At 41.0% G+C, this 21,979-nt stretch overlaps 1 protein-coding gene across 4 annotated transcripts in view; it reads right to left on the reverse strand.

The window, feature by feature from the left end:
* Positions 1-21,979, reverse strand: part of NASP (nuclear autoantigenic sperm protein) — a 34,881-nt gene that overhangs the window by 4,063 nt on the left and 8,839 nt on the right. The window contains exons 3-9 of one of the 4 annotated variants that reach the window (XM_019017612.4): positions 13,717-13,789; positions 11,816-11,926; positions 9,159-9,239; positions 7,578-7,684; positions 5,831-6,847; positions 940-1,019; positions 6-91 (exon numbers count right to left, since the gene is read on the reverse strand). In XM_019017612.4, coding sequence (XP_018873157.1) covers positions 6-91; positions 940-1,019; positions 5,831-6,847; positions 7,578-7,684; positions 9,159-9,239; positions 11,816-11,926; positions 13,717-13,789 — 1,555 coding nt within the window. The remainder of the gene's footprint in view (positions 1-5; positions 92-939; positions 1,020-5,830; positions 6,848-7,577; positions 7,685-9,158; positions 9,240-11,815; positions 11,927-13,716; positions 13,790-21,979) is intronic. The other 3 variants (XM_019017615.4, XM_019017620.4, XM_019017623.4) reach the window with 3 other exon arrangements.

The raw sequence follows: 21,979 nt of genomic DNA on the forward strand, positions 1-21,979 counted from the left end.
TTTACCTTTTAAAAATGATCTTTGCTAAATCCAGCATATCCCAGGCAAGCTCTAGGTTCCCAATCTCCTCCTCCTCATTTTCTTGAAGAGACTAAAGTATAACCAAATAATAAAAAGATAGGCATCTTTTTCAAATACAAATCTAAATGTATAACAGCGTAGCTTAAAAAAAGTTGATATACGATTCAAAATTTGGACTTTCTCCCTAAAATCTAGAGAATGGGTCCACATACTGTCTTAAGTCATGACCATGTCACTGATATTTTAACAGTGAAATGTTGGCTCACATACTAACACACAGGAACCCCAGGATCAAATATATCCACCCATCCTAGGCATGAATAAAGGGTCCCTAATCCATAACCAAGAGACAGTTATCTATAATAATCATGCCTAGGGCTGGGCATGGTGGGTTATGCCTATAATCCCAACACTTTGGGAGGCTGAGGCAGGAGAATAACTTGAGGCCAGGTTTGAGACCAGCCTGGGCAGCACAGCAAGATGGCTGTCTAAACAAAATAAAATTAGAGAACAAATTAGCCAGACATGGTGGCAGACATCTGGAGACCTAGCTATCTGAGAAGATGAGGCAGAAGGATTCCTTGAACCCAGGAGGCTGAAGATACAGTGAGCCCTGATCATGCCAGTGCACTCCGGCCTGGGCAACAGAGACAGAGATTCTATCTCTTAAAAAAATAATAATTGTGCCTAAACTAGGTAAGCTACAGTCCTGCAAACTAGCTGGGCATGTTGGCACAAGCCTGTAGTCCCAGCTACTTGAGAGGCTGAGGTGAGGCGATCACTTAAACCCGGGTCTAGGCTGCAGTGAGCCATGATCATGATCACCCCACTGCAATCCAGCCTAGGCAACAAGAGTGAGCTCCAGTCTCCCAAAAACAGAAAAAGGCTGACAACAGTACTGAGTGGCTAACAACATACCTTGTTTTCAAGGACTGAGTCATTTGGCATTTCTTCGGTCTTATCATTTTCTTTATCATCCTCTTCTGAGCCTTCAGTTTCTACAAGTAAAAATTCCTCAGTATTGAGAATATAACTAAGAACATATTCTGACTAGTCAGAGATTCCAATGCACGTCTCAACCTATATTCAGAGATAGGACAGGCCAGATGCTAATCCAAGTGAGTTAACACCTGAACTGAATATATCGTCAGTGGGTGCAGTCTAGTTCAAGTGTAACCTAGACTAAGAATGTGTAATCTTATAGTCTATGGGTCAGACCTTCAGCAATTAAAAGGCTGAGTGTTTCTCTTATAAAAGTCAACCTGGACCATTCAGAATAAGAAACATTGGCTACTGCCTCTTATTCAATGGCTAGAAGCTCCCATTCATTCAGCCAGAAGCAGGTGGAGACCTCAGTGTTTCTGGTATCTTTAAGCCACTCATTAGATAATACTAATAGCCTGGGAAAGTACCAAAGTTAAATTATTCCAGTCCATTCTGATCAAGAATGCTCAAGAGACTAGCTTTCCCACAAGAGATGTGGAGCAAAAAGCATAGTCCTTACCGACTTACACCAATGAGCATGCCACAGACTCCAGCCAGCTCTAGCACATACAGAATTTGAGTAAGGAATACTATAACCCCTATTTTACTCCTATACCTTGCTAATGACACCTCTAAAATCTGCAGCCATATATCAATACCATATTTCACCATATTGAATACACTCACAAGTCAACCATCTAAAGGTCAGGCTCCTAATCAATAGCTCTACTGTGATTAGACAAATCAACAATGTTAAGTGATTAAAATAAGCTTTCTGTTAACACAAACAACTCATGAATTGGATATAATATGCCTCTCTCTGCCATCTTTCATTATGCATTTTTAACACCAGCAAAAAAGCTCAAACACTATCTCCAAACACTCTTACTATGGGAATATAAATATGGCAATGAGGACTTAGAGCAATCGTCAGGTCAAAGGAGTTTTATCAGCAGAAACCACAAAGAGATTCCGTTCTCAAAGAAGCTTAGAAAATACTTTAACAGGGTCAGGCGCGGTGGCTCACGCCTGTAATCCCAGCTCTTTGGGAGGCTGAGGCGGGCGGATCACGAGGTCAGGAGATTGAGACCATCCTGGCGAACATGGTGAAACCCCGTCTCTACAAAAAAAAACAAAAAACAAAAAACAAAAAAATTAGCCGGGTGTGGTGGCAGGCGCATGTAGTCCCAGCTACTCGGGAGGCTGAGGCAGGAGAGTGGCGTGAACCCAGGAGGTGGAGCTTGCAGTGAGCGGATTATCGCACCACTGCACTCCAGCCTGGGTGACAGAGCAAGACTCCATCTCAAAAAAAAAAAGATACTTTAACAAATTTACTGAGGACATCAGGGCATTGCCATTGATACCTGGGCACAAGTTGGGAAAGGTTTTAAAGTAATGGCAACGGCTGCCAGGTGCGGTGGCTCACACCTGTAATCCTAGCACTTTGGGAGGCCAAGGTGGGCAGATCACCAGGTCAGGAGATTGGGACCATCCTGGCTAACACGGTGAAACCCCGTCTCTACTAAAAATACAAAAAATTAGCCGGGCGTGGTGGCACATGCCTGTAGTCCCAGCTACTCGGAAGGCGGAGGCAGAACAATCACTTGAACCTAGGAGGCGGAGGTTGCAGTGAGCCTAGATCACGCCACTGCATTCCAGCCTGGGTGACAGAGCAAGACTCTGTCTCAAAAAAAAAAAAAAAGTAATGGCGATGGCTTTCTCCTTAACCTAGCTCCCCACCATTCCTTGAAGATGGTACAGATTCCTCAAGAGGAACCAGTAATATTCTTCTGAAGCAATTATAGGAATTTTAATTTAAAAATTTGATGTAAAACTTCCAAGTAATTAAGATATTTTGTTTCAAATTAGAGGTTGTCTTCTAGTATTCTGGTATGAGTAGGAAGAGATACCAGGTAAGAATAGAAGATAACAATATCAATTTAATTTTTCCTACAAATTGGGAAGATGAAGTATTTACTTTTCTATCAATTATCCTACATATGTAAATCTACTTCAGCTTTTCTGCATATTCTGCTAGAGGATGGGCAGAGTTAATAAGACCATCCATCTGGTCTAACTTTGGGGAACTAAGCCCGGACCCACTTGGAAATTTGGATATGAGAAGATAATGGCGTATGGTGGGCCAGGTGCAATGGTTCACACCTGTAATCCCAGCACTCTGGGAGGCTGAGGCTAGTGGATCACCTGAGGTCAGGAGTTCGAGACCAACCTGGCCAGCATGGTGAAATCCCATCTCTAGTAAAAATACAAAAAAATTAGTCGGGCCTGGGGGCATGTGCCTGTAGTCCCAGCTACTCAGGAGGCTGAGGTAGGAGAATCGCTTGAACCTGGGAGATGCAGGTTGCAGTGAGCGAGACTACACCACTGCACCCCAGCTGGGCATGGTGATACACACCCATAGTCTCAGCTGCCTGAGAGACTGAGGGAGGAAGATGGCTTCAGCAAAGGAGTTTGAGGCTGTAGTGAGCCATGACTGCGATGCCACTGTACTCCAGCCTGGCAAAAGAGCAAGACCCGATTCAAAGAGAAAAAGAAGAGACCAATTATCTTTATTAGAAGCAAATGTACAGCCCAACACATGGCAAAGAGTCAAGAGGTGGCAGTAAACAGGGTTTTAATTTTTAAGTGAAAAAAACTGCTTGGAAGTTTTCTGCAGAATGGTGCTGCCACATAAAGGCAAATAAAGCACAGAAAGTAAGTGGTTGAGTACTCAAGCCAGAAGTTTGGGTAGCAGGCTTCTCCTTACTGTGTGACTAGGGCAAGTTACTTAAACCCCTTTCTCCCATGTCTTCTTTTGTAAAATATGGAAAACTGTATTGTCTTTACAAGCAGAACAGTATCTGATATACAACACCAAAAAATGCAGCATATGAAAAGCCTGGGGCTTTTAAAATATAGTTAATTTTTTAAATAAGTGACAAATTTTTCTTTTGGAAGACAGAGACTCGCTGTGTTGCCCAGGCTGGAGCGCAGCGGCATGATCTCAGCTCACTGCAACCTCTGCCTCCCGGGTTCAAGCGATTCTTCCAGTTCGGCCTCCCAAGTAGCTGGGACCACAGGCGCATGCCACCATGTCCAGCTAATTTTTGTATTTTTAGTAGAGTCAAAGTTTCAACATATTGGCCAGGCTAGTCTCAAACTTCTGACCATGTGATCTGCCCACCTCAGCCTCTCAAAGTGCTGGGATACAGGTGTGAAGCTACTGCACCCAGCCCACGACAAAATTTCTAAGCAGTGGGTGTAGGAAAGGGATGAACACTGTCTTCTTCAATGTGTGGTAACTTGGGAAGAATAATATATTCAAGGCAGATCTGGGTTCAGATTCAGTATTATGACCCTAAACAAGTCATGTAACCTTTAAACCTCAACCTCATCACTGTAACTTGGGCAATACTACCTATCACATAGTATTGTTTTAGGATCAGATGTAATGTATGAGAGTTCCAACAATGTTAATTATGATCCAACGAGTTTTCGAACAATCTGTAAGGGACTGTGATATCTCTATTGTAGCTTACCATTCAAGGTCTTAGGGGCCAGCCAGCAGAGCTTTTTACCATCCTTGCTCACAATCATTAAGATCAAGACATGGGAGTTTTGTTTTTTTGTGTGTGTGGTTTTTTTTGTTTTTGTTTTTCGTTTGTTTGTTTTTTTTGAGGAATTTAGTTCTGTGCTTTTTTCCACAAAGAACTCCTAAAGCTCCATTAAGAAACCCAATGGTGCTACCATTTTAGCCAATTCATTTCCAGTTACTGAGCCTGTGTTGGCTGGAGTACAGGGACCTGCACATAGGTAGAAGGAAGTTTACCAGAATGAGCTCAAAGTATCGAAGATGGGTCTCTGAAAATCTAAAACTTACGAGAACTCTTGAAGTAGTCTGGCAATTACAAGAAGTAACAATTAGTTGGAATATACCTGTGGTTATTAATGCCAATGTTAGATGAAACTTATATACAGTAGAATCCTCAAATGATAGCAAAAGTCAGACGTGCCAGTTATGTATTAGAGGCTTATACACCTTAATGAAATTTAATCACACTTAGACCAATAGCATTATAGAAAGCATTCACACTTTATAATATTCTAAGTAACAAAAATTCAGTTTAGCAGCCGAAGCAAGCATGAAATGAGGAAGGAAAACAGGAAGAGAGCTAATGGTTATGTTTTCTGTTGCCTTGGGGAAGGTGGGGGGGCCTGTTTTAACTAATGTGAATAAGCCTCTAAACACTTCCTGAAGACTTAGAGAGGGGCACCAGAATTCTTTAACTCTGGTGATACAACAGTCAAGGTTAACTGCCTTCATTTAAATGGCATGCCTGCTTCAGTGTACCAATTCAGTGGATTCTACTGCTCTGTAGCTGCTTCCCAATGCCCAGAAAAGGAGTCATGTGAACAATAATTTTAAAATCCAGAGGCATGCAAGTGAACATCCATTCAGCATTCTCTGCCAGCCTAGCCCACTATTTCCCTACCTACCCCACCCCTCATCTACCTTTTCCATCCCACTTTATTGGCTAGTATGCTGCAACAAGTTACTGATAGCTAGCCAAGTCTCAGAAATCACACAGAAGGCCTATTTTGCAGTTAGTAAAAGTGTTAGTTTATAAGCCAGCTAAAGAAGACTTGCTGCTTTTAACTTACTTGACTATCACGACCTTGTTAAACTACCCCCCTTTTCATTTAGCCCTTTCCTAATCCAAAGGCAGACGGAAAATCCTGAATGGAAGGCTGACTTTTACCCATAATTAGTGAGTCAAATCCAGAATGTACTCCACCCACTGCAGCTCTTGCATATCCCGGTTACCTTCACCCTCTTTCATCTGTTCTTCTCTCTCTTGTGTCTCTTCATTAGCAGCTATCTGAACTTTGTCTTCAGGTGATTTCTCAGTAGCTCCCTGGGCTACCTTGGTATCAACCCCATCTCCAGCTGCCTCAGACTCTTCTACAGACAGCTTAGTCTCCTCCTGACTAGGAACCAGCTTTGCCCTGACCTTCTCCTCTAGTCCTGAGCCATCTTTTGTTTCTGTCAGTCTTTCTATAGAAGTCTGTGGTTCAATAGGAGTCTGATCTCCTACAACTGACGGTCCATTGACTGCACCATCCTTAGGGAGAACTGGAGCCTCCTGCCCAGGCTTTTCAGAGACTTCTGATCCAGCCTCTACAGCTGAGGCCTCTGCAGCCTCTGTTGTCACCTCTGGTGACTCTTCAGCAGGTGGCACTTCTTGACCTACCAGTTGTTCAAGAACCGCCTTTCCTGCCTCGTTTTCAGAGGTAACTACCTTCTCCTCTGGCTCGTCCCCACCCACATCCACTGGCTTGACTGTCGGGTCTAAAGACTCGGCTTCTACCTCCACTGCAGTGCCCTGCTTTTCTAGAGTCACCACAGGCTGCTCTTCTGAAACTTCTTTTGGCTTCTCCTCTATGCTCACAATTACCTCTCCCTGCTTCTCCTGACCTCCTTTTTCTGTGCACTCTTCTTGGACATCAGTTCCAGAAACTGATTTTTCTTCCTCAGCATCTGGTACTTCCTGTTCTGGCTTCCCAGAAGTGACCTCAGCTTCATTCGGTCCTTCTGGTGCTGCTCCTCCTTTTGCCTCTTCAGAGGTTTCAGTTAACCAATCTAGAGTCAAGTCAACTTTTTCCTGTGGCTCCTCTGCAGATTTACTTATATCCATATCTTCTCTTCCACCCTTCTCCATTTCACTGTCCTGTTCTTTATCAGTTTCAGGCTTTGCCAAAGACTTGTCTTCTGTTTTTTTGGCTTCTTCTTTTTCTCCCATGGCGTCATAAACCTGTTCTCTCAACTCTTCCCTTGCTTCCTCTACATGGTTAAAGAACATGAAGCATAAACATGTCTTCGAGTTTAATGATAAAGGCATAAATGGAAACTAAAAATACATTCCCTTTAAACCCTCAAAAAGCCTACCAAGTTTCAGCAGATGGCCTAAAAATTATCTGCCCCCTAGAGAAAAGGAAAGGGAGCATCCCGGCTAGCAGAGCAACTTACTGCAAAAGAAACCCAAGCTTGTTACACTAGGTATTGTTTTACTTGAGCATTCTGATTACCAGTTAGGTAAGAGATGCCAAGCTTTTCATTCTCCCCCATCTGATATGTAAAACTATAGCAGCCAAATTCAGCTTAGAAATTATATAATTTTCGCATACATAAAAAATGTACAAGGGCTCTAAAAGTACCGCTATTAAAATAACTGAACTGCACAGGCTCTTTCATAAAATTTGCATCAGAAAAATACTTAAGGTTGTAATAGTATTTAAAACACCAATTTAATCTTGCTTTTATCTTTTTGATTTAAAAAACCCCAATCGAAATTAACTGGATTTACTTGAGAAAATAAGTTATTCTCTTTCAAAAATCTGCTGTCAGCTTCAGTAAACAGCTACCCCCACTGCAATCTCCACCAGATGCAGGCATCATCACCCCAAGCATCTTAGGAGAGACCATCCAGGACAGGTAGAGCCCCGTTTCCACCACTGTATACAAGAAATATACAACGTCGCATCTCTTGAATGTCACATGCAACTCCACATACCATCTATGTTATTATTTTCTACCAGAGATTCATCTTCTGTTTTTTCTCCTTCTTCCTCTTCCACATGCACACCTTCCAAGGCGTTTCCCAACACACCATTCTCCATTCTAGGAGAACAAAAGAAAGCACCAAAGGTTTGATGGCTAGAACCTAGCAATTTTTTCTAAGACAGAAAATACAGTCCTATATTACAAAAGCAAGGGAAGAGTAAGCCAAGCGCAGGCAATACAAAACTATGTATATTCAAGGAAGCAATGATCAAAACTTTAGTAATATAAATTAAGACTGCAAGAGCACTGAAGGAAATAAGCATATTCCTCCATCCAGCCGCCTGAAAAGCATGTCTCTTGTCAAAAGAACAAGACCTATATGCATCCCATTTGTAATAGGACCATACTATTTCCCAACTTTGTATCCACCCCATTTCTCTAAATAGCCAAAAATACTCTAGAGCAAGATTTTCACAGCAAATCATGAGAAAGTTCTGTATGATTACGAGATTAAAAACTTACCACAGACCAGGCACGGTGGCTCACGCCTATAATCCCAGCACTTTGGGAGGCAGAGGCAGGCAGATCACCTGAGGTCAGGAGTTCAAGACCAGCCTGACCAACATGGAGAAACCCCGTCTCTACTAAAAATACAAAATTAGCTGGACATGGTGGCGCATGCTTGTAATCCCAGCTACTCAGGAAGCTAAGGCAGGAGAATCGCTCGAACCTGGGAGGCAGAGGTTGCGGTGAGCGGAGATCGCACCATTGCACTCCAGCCTGGGTGACAAGAGTGAAACTCCGTCTTAAAAAAAAAAAAAAACTTATCAGAACTGGGCCAGGCGCAGTGACTCACGCCTGTAATCCCAGCACTTTGGGAGGCCGAGGTGGGTGGATCACCTGAGGTCAGGAGTTCGAGACCAGCCTGGCCAACATGGTGAAACCCTGTCTCTACTAAAAATAAAAAATTAGCCGGGTGTGGTGACATGCGCCTGTAGTCCCAGCTACTCAGGAGGCTGAGGCAGAAGAATCACCTGAACCCGGAAGATGAAGGATGCAGTGAGCCGAGATCGCGCCACTGCATTCCAGCCTGGGTGACAGAGTGAGACTCCATCTCAAAAAAAAAAAAAAAAAACCTTACCAGAACTGAGATTAAATAGATGACATCATTTGCTAGTTTGTATACCCTAAACAGAACTTATTCTGATTAATAAATTCTGATAGAACATAGCCAAGAACTTTTCAATAGTAAAAGTCTTTTTTACTGGACAGTCTCACCTGCTAATTCTTTCCAGTTGTCCTCTATTCAGTCCTTGTTTTGAGCTAGCTCACAGTGCTTTTAAAGATTCTCTCTCTACACTGAACTTTGGATCATTCACTATTGGAAAGATCTTTGCTTCTACTGACTCCAAAAGTCAAAACTTAAATATAACTACTAATTGTATCAAGTGCCATTCACAACTTCCATCACTACTTCAAGCTCCTTCAAAACTCTCTAGGTAAAACCAATCTTGCTTAGCTCCTGTGAAATCTCAAAGCTAGTAAACAATCTTAACAAGGAAACTTCAGTTTTTAAATACAACATCCATACCTTGCCAACTCCAGAAGTGATTTCCCATAGAAAAAGAAGGCTTCTCCACACTCATTAGCTGTCTCTCCATACTTCTTACCTCTACAAAGAGAATAAACATCTAAAATCTGAATTACCATCTAATCTAAAACATTTAGTTCTAGTTCTTCAGTTATTAATTGATATTTCTCCAGTAACATACTCCTAGAAAACCAATACCCCTCTTGCTTTCAAGGTCAAAGTGACATTAAACAATGCATGAAAATTTTGTATGCTCTTTATCAATATATAATATATATACATCCTAAGTGACATAAATGTGCTACAATTAGTAATACATAATGTAGGGCCAAACAGCCCTAAGGTATTAATAGGTATTCCTCCTGCTAAAAGATGGATGTCAGTATGGATCAGAATAGTTAAAGGACCTTTGGCTGGGACCTAGAGGATGATTAAGGCCCACGGAAAGGCATGATGTAAAGCACAGAATATCTGGAGTTCTTCTAACTGGATTCAAATCCTACCTTTAACCCATAACTAGCTGTGAGACCTTAGACAAATTATTCTCAGTGCCTTAGTTTTCTCATCTGTAAAATGCGAATGTTAATAACTGTTTGTTCAAAGAGCTATTGCAAGAACTAAATGAGTTAATGTATGTAAAAGCACTGAAAACAATGTTTAGACAACAAATAGCGCTGTGTATTAAGTCTTAGCTATTAATATCTAGACAGAAGGAAGAAGGACAAAAATTACGTAAGTATAATGAACAAAAGGAGAAAGTACTTCTCTACGTAAGGTAAGAAGACTGGCTTTCATGGAGTAAAATACTGGCAGAATTCATGCAAAGTCAGGCCAACTAATGGCCTAAGAGTCTATTGAGAGTAACTAGAGAATCTAAGCAGTAAATTGTGATGGAGGTCATGCTTAAGGGTAGTCTACTAGATTAGAATAAGACATCTCAAATTTTCCTCCTAAATACCCTTAATGGCAGGAAAGTGGGAATACTGACCTCTCCAGTAATCTGGGAAAAATAACCTAAGAGAAAGTATTTATGTGTGCTTAAAAACTTAGGTAACATTTTATGTTGTAAGACAACCATGCATTTTTAAATAAAAATACCTAAATACAGCTGGGCATGGTGGCTCACGCCTGTAATCCCAGAACTTTGGGAGGCCGAGGTAGGTGAATCACCTGAGGTCGGGCGTTTGAGACCAGCCTGACCAACATGGAGAAACCCCATCTCTACTAAAAATACAAAATTAGGCAGGTGTGGTGATGCATGCCTGTAATCCCAGCTACTTGGGAGGCAGAGGCAGGAGAATCACTTAAACCAGGGAGGCGGGGGTTGCAGTGAGCTGACATCACGCCATCGCACCCCAGCCAGGGCAACAAGAGCGAAACTCCATCTCAAAAAAAAAAAAAAAAAAAAAAAAAATCTCTAAATACTACCAGATAAAATTTAGTCTCTCAGAGCCCCAATTCATTAAGGTCAAGCAGAGAGGAACAAAGAGGACAGGAATCAGACAAAAGATTTTTGCAGATATCCAGGAGTAAGATTCTGTTCTGGATGTTGGCAGAGGCAGTAGGGGTTTAGGAAAAGAATGGATTAAGCGTCAAACCTGAAACCCACAAACGCTTTGTTATAACCATTTCTTTTATAAGGAAGATTTAACTTAACTATATGTAATGTAATCAACTGTATGTAATGTATGCAACGATTGACCTTCAAGTTCAATTGCAATTGCTAATACTGTATTTGAGGAAACTCAAACCTTGCCATAGACCAAAAGCCTATTGCTTGACGATTTAACTTGCTTTTTTTTCTCTCAGATAATGGAGGTACATTAAAGTCTTTGGGGAAAATAAATGATCTTTAAGGCACTAAAGCTAACCTTTTCCTCCAGGATTTAGGTCTATATGGCTACCTGGTGGTAGCTACCAACTTCTAAGCAAATCCAACAACAGTGCTAAGAATGTATGAAAAATGTGCTAAAAATGTATGAAAAAATGCTGTGCTAATAATAGCACTATCAATCAATCATGACTTTCTTGGACCTAAAGAGTTTCCATAGACACAGAACTAGTGTTAAAACTCGGAAAGTCAGGCTGGGGCTCAGTGGCTCACGCCTGTAATCCCTTTGCAAAGCACTTTGGGAGGTCAAGGTGGATGAATCGCTTAAGCCCAAGAGTTCGAGACCAGCCTGGGCAATGTGGGGAAACCCTATCTCTACCAAAAGAAATACAAAAATTAGCTGGGCATGGTGGCACACACCTATGGTCCCAGCTACTGGGGAGCCTGGGAGGTTGAGGCTGCAGTGAGCATGAGATTGTGCCACTGCACTCCAGCCTGGGTGACAGAGACCCTGTCTCAACAAAAAAAAGTGGGGGTGGAGAGATGGGGAGAGAGGTCCTAGATAAATCAGGACAAGGTGTAAGGTGTGGTCACCCAAATTAGTAGTGACTGGAATAAAAATTACATTACTCAGGAAAATGAAAGGGTGGAATCGCTTGGTGATATTTAAGTTTTACACTTATAGTTACTGGTACAAACCACATGAAAAATAATCAAATGTTTTAAAACTCTTGCTCTTCATGCTTTTTCCCCATAAAATAATTTTTGATAACTCAAGGTTTATTAGAACATAATATTACATCATAGCAAAATACACAATACTTACAAAAGACTAGCTGCCTCCTGGAATGCATTGACAGCTGCTGGAATATCCCCCATCACAAGATGTTTCTGTCCTAAACCCAACAGTTTCTTAGCTTCACTATCCACATCCAGACTGCAAAAAAAAGATTTTTTCTAGTGTCAAGTACTGTTTAAATCAGTATTTTTTGAATACCTGCTACATTTGAGCAATAGTTTAATTTTTTAAAACTTTTGGACTACTCTGGCAAGGCCTGGCTAACACACTTATTTACCATCACAAAATCAAAAGAAATCTTAAAGGCAACATTCCCAGAAGCCTGACTAGAGTATTTTCTCAGTCGGGTGCGGTGACTCATGCCTGTAATCCCAGCACTTTGGGAGGCCGAGGCGGGCAGACCACAAGGTCAGGAGATCGAGACCATCCTGGCTAACATGGTGAAACCCTGTCTCTACTAAAAATACAAAAAATTAGCCGGGCGTGGTGGCGGGTGCCTGTAGTCCCAGCTACGGGAGGCTGAGGCAGTAGAATGGCGTGAACCCAGGAGGCAGAGCATGCAGTGAGCTGAGATGCGCCACTGCACTCCAGCCTGGGCAACAGAGCGAGACTCCACCTCAAAAAAAAAAAAAAAAAAAATTCTCTTAACGGCTCATCTAATCACAAAGCCTGTATTGTATATTACTATAAATATTTCCTAATTAATCCACAAATAAAAAAGGTATCATAAAAGAACCATAAATTCATACAAATTGCACTAGCTAAAAGAAATATTAAAATTAAGAAGCATTTAGGTAAACAGGGCAAGAGGCAGTGATTTCAAGATTAAGACAATGTAGTATTGGCATAAAGAAAACCAAATGGATCAAATAGAACACAGTACAAAAACAGATCCATGCATATATGACTGACTGAAATTTTGAAAAAGGTACCAAGGCAATGCAATGAGGAATGGATAATCTTTCTAACAAATGGTGCTGGAGTAATTATAAATCCACATGCAATAAAGTGAACCTCAACTGTTATCTCATATCTCATACAAAAATTAATCTGAAATGGATCATAGGCTTTCTAAATATAAGATTTAAACCATAAAGTTTCTACAAGAAAATACAGGATAAAATCTTAGTGACTTTGGCTTTGGCAAAGACTTCTTGAATATGAAAGAAAAAGCACAAACTATTAACAAGAGGAAAAAAAATCAATAAACTAGACACACCACTAAAATGAAAAACTTGGTTTTGAAAGACACTGTTATAAAAACAAAAAAGGCAGGCCAAACTGGGAGAAAATATATGCAAAACTTCTGATAAAGGACTTGAATATATAAAGAACTCTTAGAATGCAGTAATAAAAAAACAATCCAATAAAAAGGGGGCGAAAGATTTTAACAAACATGTCATCAAAGATACACAGATGGCAAATAAGCACATGAAAAGATGCAAACATTATTGGTCACTCAAAAAATACAAACTAAACCCACAATAAGATACTGCTATATTCACTATAATAGCTAAAATTTTAAAAGACTGACCACATATCAAATGATGGTGAGGATGTAGGGCAACTAGAACTGTCAAACACTGCTGGTAAGAATGTAATGGTAGAATCACTTTAGAAAACAGTTTGGACATTTCTTAAAGTTAGATATATACCTACCATATGATCTAGCCATTCTACTCCTAGGTATGAACCCAAAAAATGGAAATGAATGCCCATACAAAGACTTGTACACAAATATTCACAGCAGCTTTATTTGTAAGCCAAAAACTGGAAATCCAAATGGATAAACAAATTGTGATATATCTACATCATAAAATGTCATTCACTAACAAAAAGAATGAACTATTAATACAGGTGGTAACATGGATGAATCTCAAAATAATTATGCGAATCAAAGAAACTATACAAAAAGAAACAGTACTTACTGTATGATTCTATTTAGATAATATTCTACAAAATGCAACCCATCTTCAGTGACAGAAAGCAGATTAATGGTTGCTGGGGAGGGAATGAAGTACAAAGGCACATGAGGAAACTTTGAGGTGATGAAAATGCTCATTATCTTGATTGTGATAATGGTTTACAGGTGTATACATATGTAGAAACTCATAACTGTTACTTTTAAAGTTATGTGCAGTTTCCTGTATGTCACTTAGACTTTCATTTAATGTTTCTTATAGCTTTAAGAAAAACCTGGGTCAAAAGAGCAAGAGTCAGTGACATTTTAAGTTCCATTAATGAAAACCAAATTATTTGGAAGGATAATCCCTCTTCTTAATTCAATCAACAATACTTGGGTACCTGATATTGCTGGACACAATTCAAGACACTGTGATTATAACAAGAATGAGCTAAGACCACATGGACAATGTCAAATTGAAGCAGAGAACTTAAGAAGGCAAGCCAAAAAAAAAAAAAAAAAAATACAGAGGAAAAGCACTCTAGGACAGAGGCAATAGTAAGTTCAAAGCTCTAAAAGAAGCTTGCTTAAAATATTTGAGAAACAGAAAACTCTTCTGGCTAGAGTAAGCTGGGGAAGAATTATGGGAAATAAAGGTGAGGAAGAGGGAGAGAGCAGCATCACATTAGTATAGACTTTAAGATAGAACAAGAACAGAACTGGGGAGAAAACCAGTTGGAAAGAAAGTCTGGCCGGGCAGCAGTGGCTCATGCCTGTAATCCCAGCACTTTGGGAGGCTGAGGCGGGCAGATCACAAGGTCAGGAGTTCAAAACCAGCCTGGCCAAGATGGTGAAACCCCCCCTCTCTACTGAAAATACAAAAGTTAGCCGGGTGTGGTGGTGTGTGCCTGTAGTCCCAGCTACTCGGGAGACTGAGGCAGAAGAACTGCTTGAACCAGGGAGGCAAAGGTTGCAGTGAGCCGAGATTGTGCTACTGCACTCCAGCCTGGGTGACAGAGCGAGACTCCATCTCAAAAAAAGAAAAGAAAAGAGAAGAAAAGAAAAAGTCTAAGGCTGAGCATGGTGGCTCATGCCTGTAATCCCAGCACTTTGGGAGGCCAAGGTGGGAGGATCACTTGAGCCCAGGAGTTAGAGACTAGCATCTCTACAAGAAAATACAAAAATTAGCTGACATCACGGTATGCACCTGTAGTCCCCGTTACTCGCAAGGCTAAGGCAGGAAGACTGTTTGAGCCCAGGAATTCAAGGCTGCAGTGAACTAGGATCACACTGCTGCACTCCAGCGTGGGCAACAGAGCAAGACCCTATGTCCAAACAAACAAACAAACAAACAAACAAACAAAAACACTCTTTCTCTATTTAAAAAAAAAGGAAAGAAACCGTAAAAATCTAGACAAGAACCTGAGGAGTATTAGAGAGGGTTAGATTCTGAATATACTTATTTTAAAATTTGCTAATGGACTAGATATATAATTTATTGAATGAAAGAGATAAAACAAATTTTTTTTGGCCTGGGCAACTGGTATTAAGTGTTAATAATGGACTATGCAGAAATTTCATCTACATTTAAATCCTAGGATCTACACCTCATAAAGTTATTGAATTATTACCCCCACTTTACAGATGGAAAACTGAATATTAATGGCAGCGATTCAAATCTACACAATCTAGATGAAAAGTTCTAGAACAACATTGCCATTGACTGATTAAAAAGTCAACTGAAGGAAAAGCCAGGGAGAAACAAGGCAATCAATTACTGTACAGTATTTAGCTTTGGATATGTTAATTCTGAGATCCCTATCAGACCTCCAAGATATTAAAAGGGAGAAATTTGGGAGAGATATGGGGACTGGAGATACAAATGGGAGAGTCAGGTACTTAAAGCCACTGGACTTAACAGAGGAGAATACACAGGGAGTGGCTACTAATAAAGACATTCTAGGACTGACTGAGTCCTGGGAGCCTTCCAACATTTAGAGGTAGGGACGACGAGGAAGAATGGGGGTTGAGGGGAATAGCCAGTGAAGGAAAAGAGACAAGAAAATAGTATGAAGAAAAGTAATGGGTCCAGGCGCAACGACTGGCCAACATGGCGAAACCCCGTCTCTACTAAAAATACAAAATTAGCCGGGCATGGTGGTGCACACCTGTAATCCCAGCTATTTGGGAGGCTGAGGCAGGAGAATTGCTTAAACCTGGGAGAAGGAGGCTGCAGTGAGCCAAGATCGTGCCATTGCACTCAAGCCTGGGTGACAGAGCAAGACTCCATCTCAAAAAAAAAAAAAGTAACAGGAGTAATGGATTGGGTCAAATGTTACTGACAAGATTAACTCAGAGAGCTGAGAAATGACTACTAGAGTAAGGAATATGGATGGTATTAAAGACCATAAACAAGACTATTTTAGTAGAATGGTAGAGAAAAACTTCATTGAAGCAGCTTCAATTAAGAACAAAAGTAGTAGCAGATAAACAGAGTGGACACCTTTCACATTTTCCTGTCAAAGAAACTGATGTGAGGTAATAGACAAAGGGAAGTATGAGGGGGTCAACAAACGGTTAAATCTGATGATACCTAGTGGGCTGATATAAGTAATCTCATAGGAAACAAGAAGAGTATTGTTGCATAAAGAACTAAAGGAGTTCTATTATTAAGTAAATGAGGAGTGGGCTCTTGTGAACAAACGGAGATGTTGGTGTTATGTAAGAGCAAAGAAACTATGATGTCAGGACCCTTTACACTGTTATGTTACTGTAGCCCCCCCAAAAGCCTCTGTGTATCCAAGTTATATCTGTCAGTATTTGCCATACTGAAATTAAAACTAAAATAATTTTAAATAGTTTAAAATGTTACATGTTAATAACATGACTTTCTTTGAAAAATAACTCTTCAAAACAAAAATTTGATAAGAATAGTGGCACTGTTTTACATTTTTACAAATCTCCTAAATGTCTGTTAGAAGAGAACAGGATTTTCATATTCACTACTCTACCATGTTTTCTTTTCATTAAAGTACAGGAATATCTGACTTGATACAGATATGTAGTTGGAAACAATATTTAAATAGTCCTTTCAGATAACTCCATATTCTTCTGTTACCACACCCAAACCCAACAAGTGGTCATTTGTCTTTAAAAAAAAAAAAAAGTCTTGCTCTGTCGCCCAGGCTAGAGTGCAGTGGCACGATCTCAGCTCACTGCAACCTCCACCTCCTGGGTTGAAGCCATTCTTGTGCCTCAGCCTCCCCAGTAGCTGGGATTAAAAGCGGGCACCACCACACCCAGCTAATTTTTGTATTTTTAGTAGAGACGGTTTCACCATGTTGGCCAGGCTGGTCTCAAACTCCTGACCTCAAGTGATCCGCTGCCTTGGCCTCCCAAAGTGCTGGGATTACAGGCGTGAGCCACGATGCCCAGCCAACAAGTGGTAATTTCTTTTTTCTTTTCTTTTTTTTTTTTTTTGAGACAGCGTCTCGCTCTATTGCCCAGGCTGGAGTGCAGTAGTGCGATCTCAGCTCACTGCAACCTCTGCCTCCCAGGTTCAAGCGATTCTCCTGCCTCAGCCACTTTGAGTAGCAGGGATTACAGGGACATGCCACCATGCCCCGCTAATTTTTGTATTTTTACTAGAGACAGGGTTTTACCATGTTTGCCAAACTGGTCTCGAACTCCTGATCCTCCCGCCTCAGCCTCCCAAAGTACTGGGATGCAGGCGTGAGCCACAGCACTTGACCAACAAGTGGTAATTTCTTAAAGGTTAGTTGTACTGTATAATCTGAAAACACTGATGAACTTCTCATACTGGTACATTAAAAACCAGTCTATCTTGTATTCTAGATCTACTTATGAACGATTACATAAACCCAACGTCACAGCAGCAGTACTCACGATAAAAAGCAAGGAAATTCTGACATACCACAACATGGATGAACATTAAGAACACTATGCTAAGTGAAATAAGCCAGTCACAAAAAGGTAAATATTCTATTATTCCATTTATACGAGGTACCTAAAGTAGCCAAATTCAGAGACAGAAAGCAGAATGGTGGTTGCCAGGGGCTAGGGGAGACAGAAAGAGGGAGTTGTTTACTGGGTAATAGTTTCAGATTTGCAAGATAAGATTGGGTATACGACAATGTGAATTTACTTAACACTACTGACTTACACACTTAAAAAGATGGAAAATTTTATATTATGTGTGTTTTACCACAACTTAAAAATCAATTTCATCAGAACAGTCAAAGTATTAGGATACTGTCAGTCTCACAACAGCAGTTGATATATAACTTATCCAAAATTTTTATTTTTCATGTGAAAGCTCACATTCTATCACTAGCACCCAATACTGTCAGTTATTTCCCTTAAAGTGACAGGCTCACTGTATTCATTTTGGAGAAAACATCTGCTAAGTATCAAGACTAAATAAAAGTTTGTCTGTTGGTCATTCTTTCAAAAATAAAACTTTCGAATAAAACATTCTTTCGAATAAAAGCCAGTAAAGTTACATGAAAAAAGTAGCTCAATCAACTCTTAATCACACAAGGGCTTTTCATAAAGAAAATCACTGTACCCACTTTTGATATGCTGAAGCGCTCCATCCATAATTCCTATTTTGCCAGGTTACCTTAAAACCATGTAGTCAAGGACTGAGAATTAATAAACTTCAGTTTGTAATGCTTCCTCATGGACATTTTCTAAGTGAAGGTGATAGTGAAGAACACAAGAATTGCTAGTACTATTTGTTGCCACTGCCTTGATTTATGTTAAGGTAACAGCAGGTTTATCCACCATTACTTTTGCACGATCACTGCCAGTGGTCAAAAAGGCAGTCTTGTTATTACAAAAACAGTTTTGATCTTACATTATCCCTGAAAGAGTACTGGAGACCCCAAAGGTATACAAGAAAAAAACTTTGAGAACTGCTGAATAAGAGCATGAACAGGCATTCAAAAGGAGAGAATATATGGGTACAGATTTATGGCACAGTGTTAAGAAATTTCTCTTCATATTGTTTATTCAGTGAACAAACAAAAATCCAGAACCAAATATAAAACAAAGGAAAATCATCAGGTAAAAGCAAGATGACGGGTATGGTGTTGAATGTTTAAGAATATATAAAGAAAAAGTTGATCAGCTGGGTGCAGTGGCTCATGCTTATAATTCCAACAACTCAGGAGGCTGAGGAGGGAGCATCATAGGGAGGCCAGGAGTTCAACACCTGCCTGAGCAACATAATAAGACCCTGTCTCTAAAACACACACACACAAAACTTAGTCTGGCAGGCTGAGGCAGGAGTATCTCTTGAGCCCAGGAATTTGAGGCTGCACCAAGCCAGGATCAGGACCCACTGTACTCCAGCCTGAGTGGCTGAGCAATACCCTGACTCAAGGGGGGAAAAAAAAGAAGGAAAGATTAAGCAGTTCCGCAGAATGGGAAAACAACTTGACCGGAGAAATGCGGTATAACTGCCAATCAAAACTAAAAACCCACTTCAGGTCAGAGGTTATAAATTTAAGGTGAGACTAATAATGTGTTTTCCAACCATCCTTCATGTTTCTCTCAGAATCAGAATATTCTGGTCCTCTAAAAATCAAATGCTTATGCCAAGCATAGTGGCTCACACCTGTAATCCCAGCACTTCAGGTGGCTGAGGTGAGAAGATGGCTTGAGCCCCAGCCTGGGCAATGTGACGAAACCTCATCTCTAAAAACAAAATACAAAAATTAGCCAGGCATAGTGGCACACATCTGTAGGTCCTAGCTACCCAGGAGTCTAAGGCAGGAGGATCACCTGAGCCCAGGGAAGGTCAAGGCTGCAGTGAGCCACGATCACTCCACTGTACTCCAACCTGGGCAATGAAGTTTAATACTGATGATTACATTATCAAGCACTGTGTTTTGGGTAGCCTAGCTACATTTAGTCAGTCCAGAAACTTAAATACTATGGTACATCCTATGAGTAACCCCCTTGAAAGTATTGTGTTTAGGATCAACCCTAAACAGTATTCAGTATTCATACCACCCAAATACCAGATTAACTCACAAGATAGTTTTTGTTGTTTTGTTTTTTTTTTGAGAGTTTCGCTCGTCACCCAGGATGGAGTGCAGTAGCGTGATCTTGGCTGACTGCAACTTCCACCTCCCGGGTTCAAGTGATTCTTCTGCCTCAGCCTCCCAAGTAGCTGGAATTACAGGCGCTAGCCACCACGACCGGCTAATTTTTATATCTTTTTTAGTAGAGACGGGGTTTCACCATGTTGGCCAGGCTGATCTTGAACTCCTGACCTCAGGTGATTCACCCACCTCAGCCTCCCAAAGTGCTGGGATTACAGGCGTGAGCCACCGCGCCTAGCCCTATTTTTTTTCTTTCCATTTTTTTTTTTTTTTTTTGGAGACAGGGTCTCACTCTGTCACCCAGACTAGAGTGCAGTGGCAGGATCATAGCTCACCACCACCTCGACTTCCTGGGCTTCCGCAATCCTCCTACCTCAGCCTCCCCAGTATCTGGGACCACACGCAAGTGCCACAACGAACAGTTAATTAAAAAAAAATTTTTTTTGTACAGATGGCGTCTTGCTATGTTGCCCAGGCTGGTCTCAAACTCCTGGGGTCATGTGATCCTCTCAGAGATGGAGGTCTTGCTTGGCCTCCCAAAGTGTTGGGATTACTGGTGTAAGCTACCACACTCAGCCAAGCAGTAATTTCATAAGACTTATTTTAACCCTTTTCCCGTTTAAGAGAAAAAAAAAAAAGTACAGCTCATTGCCAGCACTCATTTAATTATACATAAACATGTTCTTTGAAGCTGAAGCAAATCTGACTTTCAGCATGAAAATAAAAATATAAAACTGTTCTCGGAGGTTTTTTTTTTTTTTTGAGACAGTCTCACTCTGTCACCCAGGCTGGAGTGCAGTGGCACAATCTTGGCTCAACGCAACCTCCACCTCCCAGGTTCAAGTGATTCTCTTGCCTCAGCCTCCCGAGTAGCTGGGATTATAGGCGCCCGCCACCACGCTCAACTAATTTTTGTATTTTTAGTAGAGAGAGGGTTTCACCATGTTGGCCAGGCTGGTCTTGAACTCCTGACCTCAAGTGATCAGCCCACTTCAGTCTCCCAAAGTGCTGGGATTACAGACATGAGCCACCTGCCTGGCCGGAGTTATTTCTAAACACAACTAATATCAGAATCGTCTATTTCATAAAAATTGGATTCATCAAATGAATCTTTGGCCAACAACCATTTGAGAATGATGTTAACATCATACATAGGAATGCTACGTTTTCTAGGATTTGACATTTACAGCAATCGAGAATTACCCTATTTTGTAAATGGAAATAACCATTACTAAAAACAGAGTGCTATAAATAGAATGATGTCTTTTTATCCAAAATCTATATATTAGAGTGATGTGAAAATAATAATAAAGGAGAGCTATTTCATGGCAGTTTTCACTGGGTAAATGCTGCAGCCCCAAGCACCACCAGCAAGTATTCTCAGGGCAAATGGGAAAAGGGTTAAATAACCAAGATGACAACAGGATTTCAAACATGAAAAACATAAAACCCTATGGACACTTAAAAAATGTATTTGTGGCCGGGTGTGGTGGCTCACGCTTGTAATCCCAGCACTCTGGGAGGCCAAGACGGGCGGATCACCCGAGGTCAGGAGTTCGAGACCAGCCTGACCAACATGGCGAAACCCTGTCTCTACTAAAAATACAAAAATTAGCCGGGTATGGTGGTGGGTGCCTGTAATCCCAACTACTTGGGAGACTGAGGCAGGAGAATCGCTTGAACCCGGGAGGCAGAGGTTGCAGTGAGCCAAGATCATGCCATTGCACTCCAGCCTGGGTGACAGAGTGAGACTCCATCTCAAAAAACAAACAAACAAACAAAATATTTGTAAGATATTCTAACAGTAATAATTCTCAATCTTATCAGAAAGCTTTTCCATAACACATGAACCCAAATTTTATCTCAAGCTCAACAAATAAAATCAGCTGGGCATGGTAGATCAAGCTGGTAATCCCAACACTTAGGGAAGCCAAGGCAGGGGGATTGCTTGAGCCCAGGTTGGAGACCAGCCTGGCCAACAAAGCAAGACTCCGCTTCGAAAAATATAATTCGGGTGGGCACAGTGGCTCACGCCTGTAATCCCAACACTTTGGGAGGCCAAGGCGGGCAGATCACCTGAGGTCAGGAGTTCAAGACCAACCTGGCCAACATGGTGAAACCCCATCTCTACTAAAAATAGAAAAATTAGCCGGGTAT

This window comes from Gorilla gorilla, chromosome 1 (genome assembly GCF_029281585.2).
Source record: "Gorilla gorilla gorilla isolate KB3781 chromosome 1, NHGRI_mGorGor1-v2.1_pri, whole genome shotgun sequence".
Lineage (NCBI taxonomy): Eukaryota > Metazoa > Chordata > Mammalia > Primates > Hominidae > Gorilla > Gorilla gorilla.